At 38.8% G+C, this 12,711-nt stretch overlaps 1 protein-coding gene across 1 annotated transcript; it reads right to left on the bottom strand.

The window, feature by feature from the left end:
• Nucleotides 1-202: 202 nt before the first annotated feature.
• On the bottom strand, nucleotides 203-6,931 carry LOC140229527 (cilia- and flagella-associated protein HOATZ-like). The gene is made up of 6 exons (XM_072309775.1): nucleotides 6,694-6,931; nucleotides 5,760-5,798; nucleotides 4,465-4,535; nucleotides 3,186-3,245; nucleotides 1,598-1,644; nucleotides 203-743 (listed from the first exon to the last, which is right to left on the bottom strand). The coding sequence occupies exons 1-6, from the start codon at nucleotides 6,929-6,931 to the stop codon at nucleotides 641-643; spliced, it is 558 nt and encodes a 185-aa protein (XP_072165876.1). The 3' UTR covers nucleotides 203-640.
• Between the last annotated feature and the right edge of the window lie 5,780 nt (nucleotides 6,932-12,711).

Genomic DNA, 12,711 nt, shown 5'->3' on the forward strand with positions numbered 1-12,711 from the left:
AGTCCCACTAATGCATATACTTATCTTGAAATACACATGCATCTAGAAGAGAGGGTCCAGCAGGCCAAATTAGGAACAATGAGAAGAATCCCTTTCCATTTTGGAATGACAGAAATCCATTTCCACTTTGGAATGAAAGTGTGAGTATCAGAATTGTACAAGATCGAATGGAATGACTTCAAATTACAGCACTGCAGATAAATCTAGAAAGAGGCTGACATCTTCAATGTAACGGGAGGGGCTAAAATCCCTATCCCTGTGTAAACGAAAGACAATGGTATGTAACATGGACGGAGAATGGTTCCAGCTTTTGGAGAGTCACATACATGTCCTGGAGAATGACTACGGGAAAGGCTTTTTTTCCAATTACTACATATATACATCATCAAAAAACACTGATTGAGATAACAGCAATGTCTGACGGCAATATTAACACAGAATGGGTAGTAACACGACTTCATCGCATAACTATTTGTATAGTCATATGCTTTGTTATCAATGGTCCGAGCGCCCTTGAAATCTTCAATGACTCTTTGTCTTTGTGTCACTGCCGCCATTTAAAGCAACTCTCCCTTCAAAGCATATTCTCCATCAATTTTTGGTCCAATGATGCGTATCCATGGAAACGAGGCAAAGCCCATCAGACCACGATGTTCTTCCGTGATTTGCTCTCCATCACCTTGTCAAAGTTGTCCAGCTCCTGCATGGCTACCTCCCCTTCTTCATCCGGCATCTCGTACTCACTGAAATGACAGTCAGATTCAAGATTCAACACATCTAAGTAAGTTAAATGATCGCAAAAGCTTACAAAATTATTTGCATGCTAAGCCAAACATAAATTCTACCAAAAAACATAACCCTAACACTATATACTACTCCTCACATCAAACTAACGCCAAAACCCTATCACAAACCTAACCCGAAGTCCTTGCAGAGCAGAAGACTGGAGCAAGTATGGCAGGAGCAAATGTCATGTCACCACTAAAGAAATGATATTCAGATTTACAAATTAAAACCCTGCATCTTGCACATTACTTGAAAAAGAGATATACCATACTCTTGTACTGTATGAAGCATAATGCAAGAACAATATTTTGTAATTTCTTTGATAACTGAAATGAATGAGAAATAGATAAAAATTTCTTCTGTGGAGAAAATGTAGTGATTTCCTACCATAAATAAGACATACAGAACATTTACATTTATGTACAGGGGTAATATTTTCATGAATTCTCAGTCTGGCAAATATTATTTGCTTTGTAAAATTTAGGAAAACAAATCAATTGCATATAAAGTATTTTGTTATCTTTTATCCTGTTCCATACTGAATTCTGAAATGCCCATAGACTTTATACACAGGCCACCAGGTTCCTGTACAGAATGTATGTCACATTGACAAGAAGTATTATGAAACATGTAAAAAAAAAAAGACACAGTTCTGAAAAAAAAAAAAAATTGTCCAAAGCCCAACATGTCAGAAAGACGTTAATTTTCCAATAGTCCTGTTACTAAAACAAAACAACAACAACAACAAACAAACAAACAAAAATTCCTTACAGCTGTTGATAACTTCTGAAGGTAATTTAAAGTGACTTACTCTTCTGGTACGAGAGGCCTTCTTGTTCTATGTGAGATGCTTTCTTTCTGCAGAAAATGAAAAGAAAATACAGTGTAAAGACATGCTTAGAGGTGTACTAGTCCACTAGTCCAAACTCATTTCAAAGGGCAATCATCAAAAGTTCACAAGCAAAAAAAAAAACAAAAAACAAACAAAAAAAGCATTTCAAGAAAACCTCTCTAAATTTTGCTGTTGATACTTGATTATGCTGCACAAACCCTTCATATGTTCATGGGTGAATTGCAGACTAGGCTGACATGGGTAGAATACCATAATAAACAACAGTAACAGCAACAATGAATGGCTATCACACACTGTAAAGATATACCATCACAAAATCAATAATAAGGTGGACAAAAATGTGATGCTTTTTCTTTATCTTTTTTATTGTAAATACAAATATGTGTATATTCAATCATTGCAGGAGATCTGTTTTTGCAGTTTTGCCTTTGAGAGCATATTTTTCTGAAATCTAAAGTTCACATAATCAATTCTATGCTTTTTTTTTCTTGTAATTTTTTTCTCAAATTCATATCATCATGAAGTGGGAGAATGCTTAGTAAGCAGTAATTTGTCATACTTCCTGCTTGTGTGTTTGGTATGTTAGCTGTAGAGCACATGCATGATTCAACAACATTCTATATGAACAAGGCTCAGAGGCAGTAAAATGTTGCCTTTAACACTTGCTGGTATAGCATGGGTCGTGCCTAACGATCACATGTCCCATTTTGGGTTCTTGCTGTTCCCCAGTGCTTGAAACATCAATGGCGCTGCACTAGATTATGAAAGATCAACACTCTGGCATTGTGCCGATTCTCCTGCTAACTTCCAGCATATCGTACGGGAACTCTTCCCTTTGCATTTATCTCGGTATAACCTACCAGCACAAGTACTCCTCAAAGCATACATTGCAAATGAAAAGCCAGTAGCGCTGTCCAAAGCACATTGTCCCATAGGGACATTACCCGGTGTATTTTAGATTTATTTTTATATCTAAGCCAGACAGCTAAGCTAATCATTCAGGACAAAGTGTGTCAGCGGTCCAAGTTCTCCCTCTCCTTCCCCCCCCCCCCCCCCCCCCCGCGAGTGGATAGCTACAAGTAACATACAACTCATGAAAAATCCAATATCGTCTGCTGATTTCAGGCTTTATATCCCCTTTGAAGGAGTACACTACTATATTAGCTGTTATTTTCGCGAGTCATTGTCAGACTGCGAATTCATTAACACACAAAAATGTCGCCATGCACTAGGGTAATAGTGCACTTACTATGGCCTCAGTGTCAATTCGCGAAAACAACATCTTCCGAAAATGTCTGTGACCCGGCGAAAATATCTGTACGCAAAAATAACAGCTCGTACAGCATTTGTCACAGGTCAGTGAGAGATCCAGGCGGGGGCGCACTGGGCATGCACTGCCCTTTATTTCTTGTTAAAACAAAAGAAATAAAAAGAAAAAATGGGGGGGGGGGCACATATGCGCCCCCCTTTAATTTCTAAAGACGCCCCCTCTTTGTGGAATTCCTGGATCCATCCCTGCAGGTTCACTTTAAAAGAAGCTGCTTACCTCTGCTCTCTCTGCTTTCCGCTTCTCCAGGATAAATCTCGTTTCTTCCCTCCTCTTAGCCTGAACAGAGAAAACACAACAAAATAAGCTAGAGTTAAACCAGAGGCTATTACGACTGCAATGTTAAACACTGCCCTCACCTGAAAGGGCTGGCTATTCTCTGTATCCTGTCCATTCCACACAGGACATTATCCAGATATGAGAGCTACAGTTGTACAATGTAGTTTCAAACTAGAAATGTTGAGTTGCTGTGCAACATAAATGTATCCTTCAAGCCAACCAAAATTCTCCCATGTGTAACACTTTTATTACAGAGATGGAACATCTTTGTCATTGTTTGACTCAAGTCTAAAAGTCTGACAATGAGGGCGCCATCACTAAATATTATAGCCTTCTAGATTCTCCCACAACACATCTTCATGGCAAATTTGACCGCAACCCGACAAGCGTTGGTTCCTGGAGGGCACACTCAAGTAGGGCAGACTGTAAATGTCAGAACATAGGGGGCAGTATCACAACAAATTACATGAGATATGACAAGGTGGTGGTGGTGGTGGTGGTGGCATAAAGCTTCCGTATCCAAAATATCCTCCAGGAAAACAACAAGACCAGTGAAAGGGGGAAAGGGCTCATATAAAAGTTTGACACATCATAATCACTAGACTTTGAGGAGCTTATCAATAATAGTGCCCTGTTCATAGGCATATTGCAACTAAACGCTTGATTTTATGACCATGATATTGTATGAGTGACCCCATACTCCTCCTACTTTGTACATGAACTGTCAAATACTCAACTTTTTGGTTAAATTTCTTTATGAGCACATTGATATTTTAGCCAAAAAATTATTTTCTATAACATCATCCATTAAAAAAAAAAAAAAAAAATGCATGAAGTCAACTTTTCTCTACATATCCCTGTAATTTTTGCTTCACTGGAATTGAATAGATCACTACTGATTTAATGCTTTCTTGTGCTACAGAACCCACTTGAAGGCAATTAGTACATTGTATGACGGCAGAGGAACACACAGTAAACAAGGTATATTACAACATGCACATGTCCGGAGAATATCTGTTGACTTTTCGGCAGAAATCAACAAAATATCAAAAGGAAAGAAATATTTGAAACCTTCTCACTGCATCAACTACAGTGATTTGTCAACTTATGCAAGATCTACTGCATGTTGTTAATTTGACCTAGACTGACTTGTTTCTATTCCTTTACAGAAACATATTTTCTTGTTCCTTTTTTTTTTTAGCTGTTATTTGTAACTTACAAGATGTGTCAGTTTCTGGCTTTCTTCATGGATCATCTGGGTATGAGCCGTGGCGAGAAAGGCTTGTAACTCTGTGAGGGAAAGACATTTTAAAGATATTTACTGAAACAATCCTCAGTCACATGACACATACATGTATTACAAATATTGCCACTAGAAGTAATATCTGGGTTGATGTTAATGTTAATGTACATTTGATAATGTTTAAATGTTGTGGTTGATGTTGTTGATGCAGTTATTGAGGTCCATGATAATATTGAAGTCAGTTTTGATTATCAGACTGATGCTCACAAGCATCAGTCATTAGGGAGGCGACATGACACGAAAGAATGACAAAATTTTGACAACAACCAGTGAATAGACAATCAGCAAATCACTTACACATACGGCTGTACAAAGTTAAACATTCTCAGTGAAATGAGCTGATGAACATGTAGTACAGAAAAGAAGTTATCTATTGTGGAAATGGACATCTAGATGTATTTAGCTCTTTGGTCCACATTCTCTACATACAATGTGTAAGTAGGTAACAATATAATGTGACCATGCCCTTTAATCCCTGCTGTGCTTTGTCGATCGGCAAGCAAGCTGGAGTGCTTTCTTGGCCAATATTGGCAATAAATAGAGATTATCTAATCCCCTTAATCCCCATTGTGTCACCCTGGTCTTCCTGCTGAACTGGAGCACATTGCTACACCTGGATGGGCTTGTTAACTAGGTGAATTTCTAGGTCATGTTTGGATAAATTACTGAATGCTTTGGCAAGTTCAGATCAGTGCCTAGCTCCAGGAACATAAAGGTTAAACATAATATTTTTGTAGTGTTGACACAAACTTTGTTGATAGATACAGGTGGTTGTCACAGATAATCATGAATTTACCACTCACCAAGTTCCACACATTGCTGAGAGAAAGAAACACAATAACTGGGAATGAGCCTAGACAATTCATGTGAGGCTTTATACATATATTCATATGCAGAATTATAAATTTGTTTCAAACCAGAGGCAAAAAAAAAAAAAAATCTTTGAAGTATGATAGGCCCTTTCTAATTGTAAGCCTTCTCAATCATCAATACCTGGTTATCAGAAAGTGCCCAGCAGAAGATCATTAGATGGTAAATGGCATTAAGAAATAAGATCTGCTGTTCAGGCAGTGGTTTTAAATGTGTTTGTTTTCAGTTTAATAACTGACATTTATTTTCTGTCAAATAATGTGCTTTGCTCCTTGTGTTTCTCTGAACAGAATTCATTAAGTATCTTTTAAAAAAGTGATATTGAATAATACTGCACTTACTTGGATCATCTTCAATAACTTCGTGCGCAAAGTTCTTTTCTGTGAGGAAAAATAGTGGAAAAGAATACTATGAATGATTCTTGATTCACTCTATTGTCATCATCAATGGCTGATACTAAAATCATTACATTTACAATAGAATATCTAGTAATTTACAAATACAGGGTGTATGGATGGTTTTACCTTACAATTGTTTTGAAAGTGGTTTGAATAACATCAGTGATACAATCACATAATTACAAATAGATGTCTAAACTCCATTTCTATAGGCCTAGATGTTTTATCTGTTAGTTTGAGGGTAAACATATTGGTTTGAAACTTTGAATAAAATTGATAATCATACGATATGGACTGGATCATTTTGTGTTAGTTGCAACAATACTTCTTCAATTCAGGAAGCTTCTTCTCTTATTGGCACATATGACATGAAGTTTTGGTTAATTGTGAGTAGATCTAGATAGACTACTTGGTGTAGTATTTATAGACCTACTACTTAGTACTAGTACTGTCGCTCTATCAGTTCACCCTCTGTTCTGTATTGCTCTGGATCATTATGAATTGAATAGGGTCTAGTTCTAACTGTTGATCTAACTCACTGGTTAGACTGAAATCAATGAAAAACTCTGCTCTTTTCTGAATAGATAGTACGATACTACACCGAGTATCACTCAGGGCCACTGGCACTGCACTGTCTGTGATGCCTGGAATGTGTGGCTAATGACACTAATCACAATGAACATGCACCGCACAACAAGCACTTTTAAATATCCCTACAGTATAGTGAAGTTAAAATGAATACTAGAGAAGCTATATGTCAGAATTGACAATTTGTCACACAAACACTTCATTGATATGCGCAATTATGCTTTTGTTGATTCAGTGGATGCCACGAGCAACAATACACCAATAGTATTGTACGGGACTGCATACGTACCTTGCACAAACGGGCCTGCAACTGGCAGCCTTTGCCTCATATCTCCTGATACAAGCCTCGACTCGATTGGCGGGTGTAAGGTCAGCGATTGCCAAAATAATTTTGCACATGCTTTGTCTTCATCACTTGAGCCACTGAACTCTGTCAACTCAGGAATTCTTTCTTCGCCGGATAAATGGTTCGCACAGCTGCCGAAATTTTCAGAAAGACTGCCCGTTAGCGATCGACGGAGTGCCATCCTCTCATTGGTCCGTTAAGGACGTGCGGAAGCACGAAAACAGTGCGATCCCGTACGTAGAATCCCCGGCGAATTACCAATAATTGCAACCGTACAATTTTAAAGGATTCAAAACAGAATTCTAAGCAAATCAAGCCTGGTTTTGGATCAGATACCAAGTATAAATATATCAATACAGCACTTAAAGTAGTGGTCCGAATGATATTATACCACAAGTTCACTGCCTCTAGCTCACGTTACTGTTGGATCGGCATACGGCAAGTACGTGTACTGCATAAAGCACAAGTACGCGTACGTACGTGCGAGCGGATCTACTCATTAGACTTTACACAACAGTCGTTTCATTAGTGTACTGAAATGGAGAGTTTCGATATGCTCCCAGTCTCTCACTCTCGGAGCAGACAGAGACATCTACCATTAATTGCAACCACAATTAGATCTTCATGTCAGATGAACTGTATGAATAGAATAAAACAAACAAACTTCCAAGTAAGGCAAATAGATTTTGAGAGATAATGTCAGAATAATGGCAACATGCCGGTCAGTCCTAATGAATATATCATATATGGCAACATGCCGGTCACTCCTAATGAATATCATATGGCAACATGCCGGTCAGTCCTACTGACTATATCATGTATGGCAACATGCCGGTCACTCCTACTGAATATATCATGTATGGCAACATGCTGGTCAGTTCTACTGAATATATTATCATGTATGGCAACATGCCGGTCAGTCCTACTGAATATATCATATGGCAACATGCCGGTCAGTCCTACTGAATATATCATGTATGGCAACATGCCGGTCAGTTCTATATGGTAACATGCCGGTCAGTCCTATACTGAATATATCATTGATGGCAACATGCCGGTCACTCCTACTGAATATCATATGGCAACATGCCGGTCACTCCTACTGACTATATCATGTATGGCAACATGCCGGTCAGTCCTACTGAATATATCATATACAGTGTATGGCAACATGCCGGTCACTCCTAATGAATATCATATGGCAACATGCCGGTCAGTCCTACTGACTATATCATGTATGGCAACATGCCGGTCACTCCTACTGAATATATCATGTATGGCAACATGCTGGTCAGTTCTACTGAATATATTATCATATGGCAACATGCCGGTCAGTCCTACTGAATATCATATGGCAACATGCCGGTCACTCCTACTGACTATATCATGTATGGCAACATGCCGGTCACTCCTACTGAATATCATATGGCAACATGCCGGTCACTCCTACTGACTATATCATGTATGGCAACATGCCGGTCACTCCTACTAATATCATATGGCAACATGCCGGTCAGTCCTACTGAATATATCATGTATGGCAACATGCTGGTCAGTTCTACTGAATATATTATCATGTATGGCAACATGCCGGTCAGTCCTACTGAATATATCATATGGCAACATGCCAGTCAGTCCTACTGAATATATCATATATGGCAACATGCCGGTCAGTTCTATATGGTAACATGCCGGTCAGTCCTATACTGAATATATCATATGGCACCATGCCGGCACTCCTACTAATATCATATGGCAACATGCCGGTCACTCCTACTGAATATCATATGGCAACATGCCGGTCACTCCTACTGAATATCATATGGCAACATGCCGGTCACTGCTACTGAATATATCATATGGCACCATGCTGGCACTCCTACTAATATCATATGGCAACATGCCGGTCACTCCTACTGAATATCATATGGCAACATGTCGGTCAGTCCTACTGAATATATCATATGGCAACATGCCGGTCACTCCTACTGGTCAGTTCTACTGAATATATTATCATGTATGGCAACATGCCGGTCAGTCCTACTGAATATATCATATGGCAACATGCCGGTCAGTCCTACTGAATATATCATATATGGCAACATGCCGGTCAGTCCTACTGAATATATCATATGGCAACATGCCGGTCACTCCTACTGAATATATCATATGGCAACATGCCGGTCACTCCTACTGAATATATCATATACAGTGTATGGCAACATGCCGGTCACTCCTAATGAATATCATATGGCAACATGCCGGTCACTCCTACTGAATATATTATCATGTATGGCAACATGCCGGTCAGTCCTACTGAATATATCATATGGCAACATGCCGGTCAGTCCTACTGAATATATCATATGGCAACATGCCGGTCACTCCTACTGAATATATCATATGGCAACATGCCGGTCAGTTCTACTGAATATCATATGGCAACATGCCAGTCAGTCCTACTAAATATATCATATGGCAACATGCTGGTCACTAGCTCCTATTGCATATCACATCACATTTTATGTACAATATATATATATATATATATATATATATATAGTAAAACAATTAGTAGAAGAAGAACCCCCGTCAAAAAATAAATCATAGATCTTGAAGATCTTAAAAACTATATCATGTATGGCAACATGCCGGTCAGTCCTACTTACTTCTAGATCTTGAAGATCTTAAAAACGGAGCATAGCTCTCAAATACTGAAAGGCAAGGCCACACTCTTCATCAGTGCCCATGGTGTGACAAAAGATCCTAATCAAACCCGTTTCTGAAACAGACATGAAAACACGTCTGATCATGGGCAGACGGATTTTGAAACTCACCTTTCAAAGAAGTCACCGTGCTAAACAGATGGAGGTAGCGCGCAGTGTCCATAGTGACGCATCTAATGACGCGTAGTCATGACTGCAAGATGACATGGCAAATCTCCGGCTCCAAAACAGTGAATCTGATAAGGGCCTCATCAGAAATGCAATAAAAAGATTGGTCTGCTATACATGTGTATACATGTTTAATATATATATATATATATATATATATATATATATACACATGTATAATCATACACATACTTATAAATACACATACAATATTGTATGCACACACACACATACATAATGGTGTGATGTAGCAGGATTCGCAGATTCATTCAGAAACTGACAGGGACCGCGACGAGAACGCTCCTGCTATGGCCCCCAAAAACTCACTGCATTTTAACAATTTGCAACAGCATTGCAACTGTCAAATCTCCTTTCCTATGTGAGGCTGATGATATCGATACACCTGGCCTCATATCAGCGGAAAGAAAAAGAGTTTTCTTGCTACGTACCAGTGGAAAGAAATTGGCTTTTCTTGCCACATATCATTGGAAAGAAAGGTTTTCTTACCACATACCAGTGGAAAGAAAGAAGGTTTTCTTACCACATACCAGTGGAAAGAAAGAAGGTTTTCTTACCACATACCAGCGGAAAGAAAGAGGGTTTTCTTACCACATACCAGTGGAAAGAAAGAAGGTTTTCTTACCACATACCAGTGGAAAGAAAGAAGGTTTTCTTACCACATACCAGCGGAAAGAAAGAAGGTTTTCTTACCACATACCAGTGGAAAGAAAGAGGGTTTTCTTACCACATACCAGTGGAAAGAAAGAAGGTTTTCTTACCACATACCAGTGGAAAGAAAGAAGGTTTTCTTACCACATACCAGCGGAAAGAAAGAGGGTTTTCTTACCACATACCAGTGGAAAGAAAGAAGGTTTTCTTACCACATACCAGTGGAAAGAAAGAAGGTTTTCTTACCACATACCAGCGGAAAGAAAGAAGGTTTTCTTACCACATACCAGTGGAAAGAAAGAGGGTTTTCTTACCACATACCAGTGGAAAGAAAGAAGGTTTTCTTACCACATACCAGTGGAAAGAAAGAAGGTTTTCTTACCACATACCAGCGGAAAGAAAGAGGGTTTTCTTACCACATACCAGTGGAAAGAAAGAAGGTTTTCTTACCACATACCAGTGGAAAGAAAGAAGGTTTTCTTACCACATACCAGCGGAAAGAAAGAAGGTTTTCTTACCACATACCAGCGGAAAGAAAGAAGGTTTTCTTACCACATACCAGTGGAAAGAAAGAGGGTTTTCTTACCACATACCAGTGGAAAGAAAGAAGGTTTTCTTACCACATACCAGTGGAAAGAAAGAAGGTTTTCTTACCACATACCAGCGGAAAGAAAGAGGGTTTTCTTACCACATACCAGTGGAAAGAAAGAAGGTTTTCTTACCACATACCAGTGGAAAGAAAGAAGGTTTTCTTACCACATACCAGCGGAAAGAAAGAGGGTTTTCTTACCACATACCAGTGGAAAGAAAGAAGGTTTTCTTACCACATACCAGTGGAAAGAAAGAAGGTTTTCTTACCACATACCAGCGGAAAGAAAGAGGGTTTTCTTGCCACATATCAGTGGAAAGAAAGAAGGTTTTCTTACCACATACCAGTGGAAAGAAAGAAGGTTTTCTTACCACATACCAGCGGAAAGAAAGAGGGTTTTCTTGCCACATATCAGTGGAAAGAAAGAGGGGTTTCTTGCCACGTACCAGTGGAAAGAAAGAATTTTTTCTTGCCACATATCAGTAGAAAGAAAAAGAGTTTTCTTGCCGTATGTCAGCAGGGCAAGGATAAATAATGAATAAAAATGAATAATTAGCTGCATATCACAGTTGAAGGTTGGGGTTAACTTGCTCTTCCAGTCCCAAAAAGGGGAATAGGCCAAATGTTATTACCACACCTGGCCTTGAAGGGGAGGGGAGGACTGGTTAAGACTTACAGTTCCCGCACCAACCTGGTCTCGGAAATGGCTGAATAATCAAGAAAGTAAGAAAACAAACAAAAGTTAGTGATGACAAAAGAATAATATCAAGAAACAATAAAAGTAAGAGCAGTATTTAAAAAACTGCCTCTTACCCGGTTGGGGAACAACCAGCTCTACTCAGTCCCAAAATAGGGAAGAGGCTGCCAGCAATCACAACTCCTTGCCTCAAGAATAGGGGAGGGAGGACTTTTCAAGACTTACGGTGTCCCACACCAACCTATAAGTGTCAACATCGGTGAATAAAGGTCAAGTTCAGTAAAAGGCAGTGCAACAATGAGCTTTACAAACATGCGATTTTTTTAACGTTGTAATTAAGTATCAAATAATTGATTGAAGAATTTTGTATGCCACAAGCACAATATTAACAAAAAAGCATGTGTTTTGTCAACATGCATAATATCAAGTCAATGAATATATAATTTAACTTGGCTGAAACTACATGTATATCATACTCAAATAGAAAGGTAGAAGCCAAGAATCAAAGTGTAACACCTTTGTGATATAAAATTTTGGAACAAGGGCCAAACAAAATATCAGACACAAAGAGTTTATATATTGCTTAAGGTAGCCACAAGCCCATAAGCTACTTATAAGAAAACACAAAAAGTATGCAAAGCAGCATGGTTTCATGTAAATTCATATAGCTTTATGTAGCCACAAGCCTACAAGCTACTCATTCTGAGTGGCTCAGAAAATTGATTAAAATAGGTCACATAGGTCAAAATATTAAGGGAAGCATGGCTTCATGTCATTGGGTATTTTTTGCACCTCCTATAGCTTAATGTAGCCGCAAGCCCACAAGCTACTCATTCGAGATATGAAATGTGACTACTAAAAAGCATGGAAATACAGCATTAAAATGAAATAAAGTCACACAAAATGTGCTGATTACAAAATCAAATAAGCCACATGCTTGCATTTTGTAAAGCCATCAATGTGCACGCAAATGTTCATCAACTGTCCAAATTGGCTTTGCTACAGCATAAGGTGGGGTCGTCCTGGGGTACTCCTTGCTCCATCAAGTCAAAATGGGGAAGAGGCTGCTGTCTATCGCATCACCTTGCCTCGAAATATGGGAGGGTAGAAAG

The sequence above is a fragment of the Diadema setosum genome, chromosome 6, assembly GCF_964275005.1.
Source record: "Diadema setosum chromosome 6, eeDiaSeto1, whole genome shotgun sequence".
NCBI lineage: Eukaryota > Metazoa > Echinodermata > Echinoidea > Diadematoida > Diadematidae > Diadema > Diadema setosum.

What these genes read in the sequence shown, in the direction of transcription:
- LOC140229527 (XM_072309775.1), bottom strand. Translation starts at nt 6,931, where the DNA reads ATGGCACTCCGTCGATCGCTAACGGGCAGTCTTTCTGAAAATTTCGGC. An exon ending in GGAAAGCAGAGAGAGCAGAG is followed by an intron (nt 1,645 to 3,185) that starts GTAAGCAGCTTC and finishes CATTTTCTGCAG; the next exon opens with AAAGAAAGCATCTCACATAG. An exon ending in AGGCCTCTCGTACCAGAAGA is followed by an intron (nt 744 to 1,597) that starts GTAAGTCACTTT and finishes CTGTCATTTCAG; the next exon opens with TGAGTACGAGATGCCGGATG.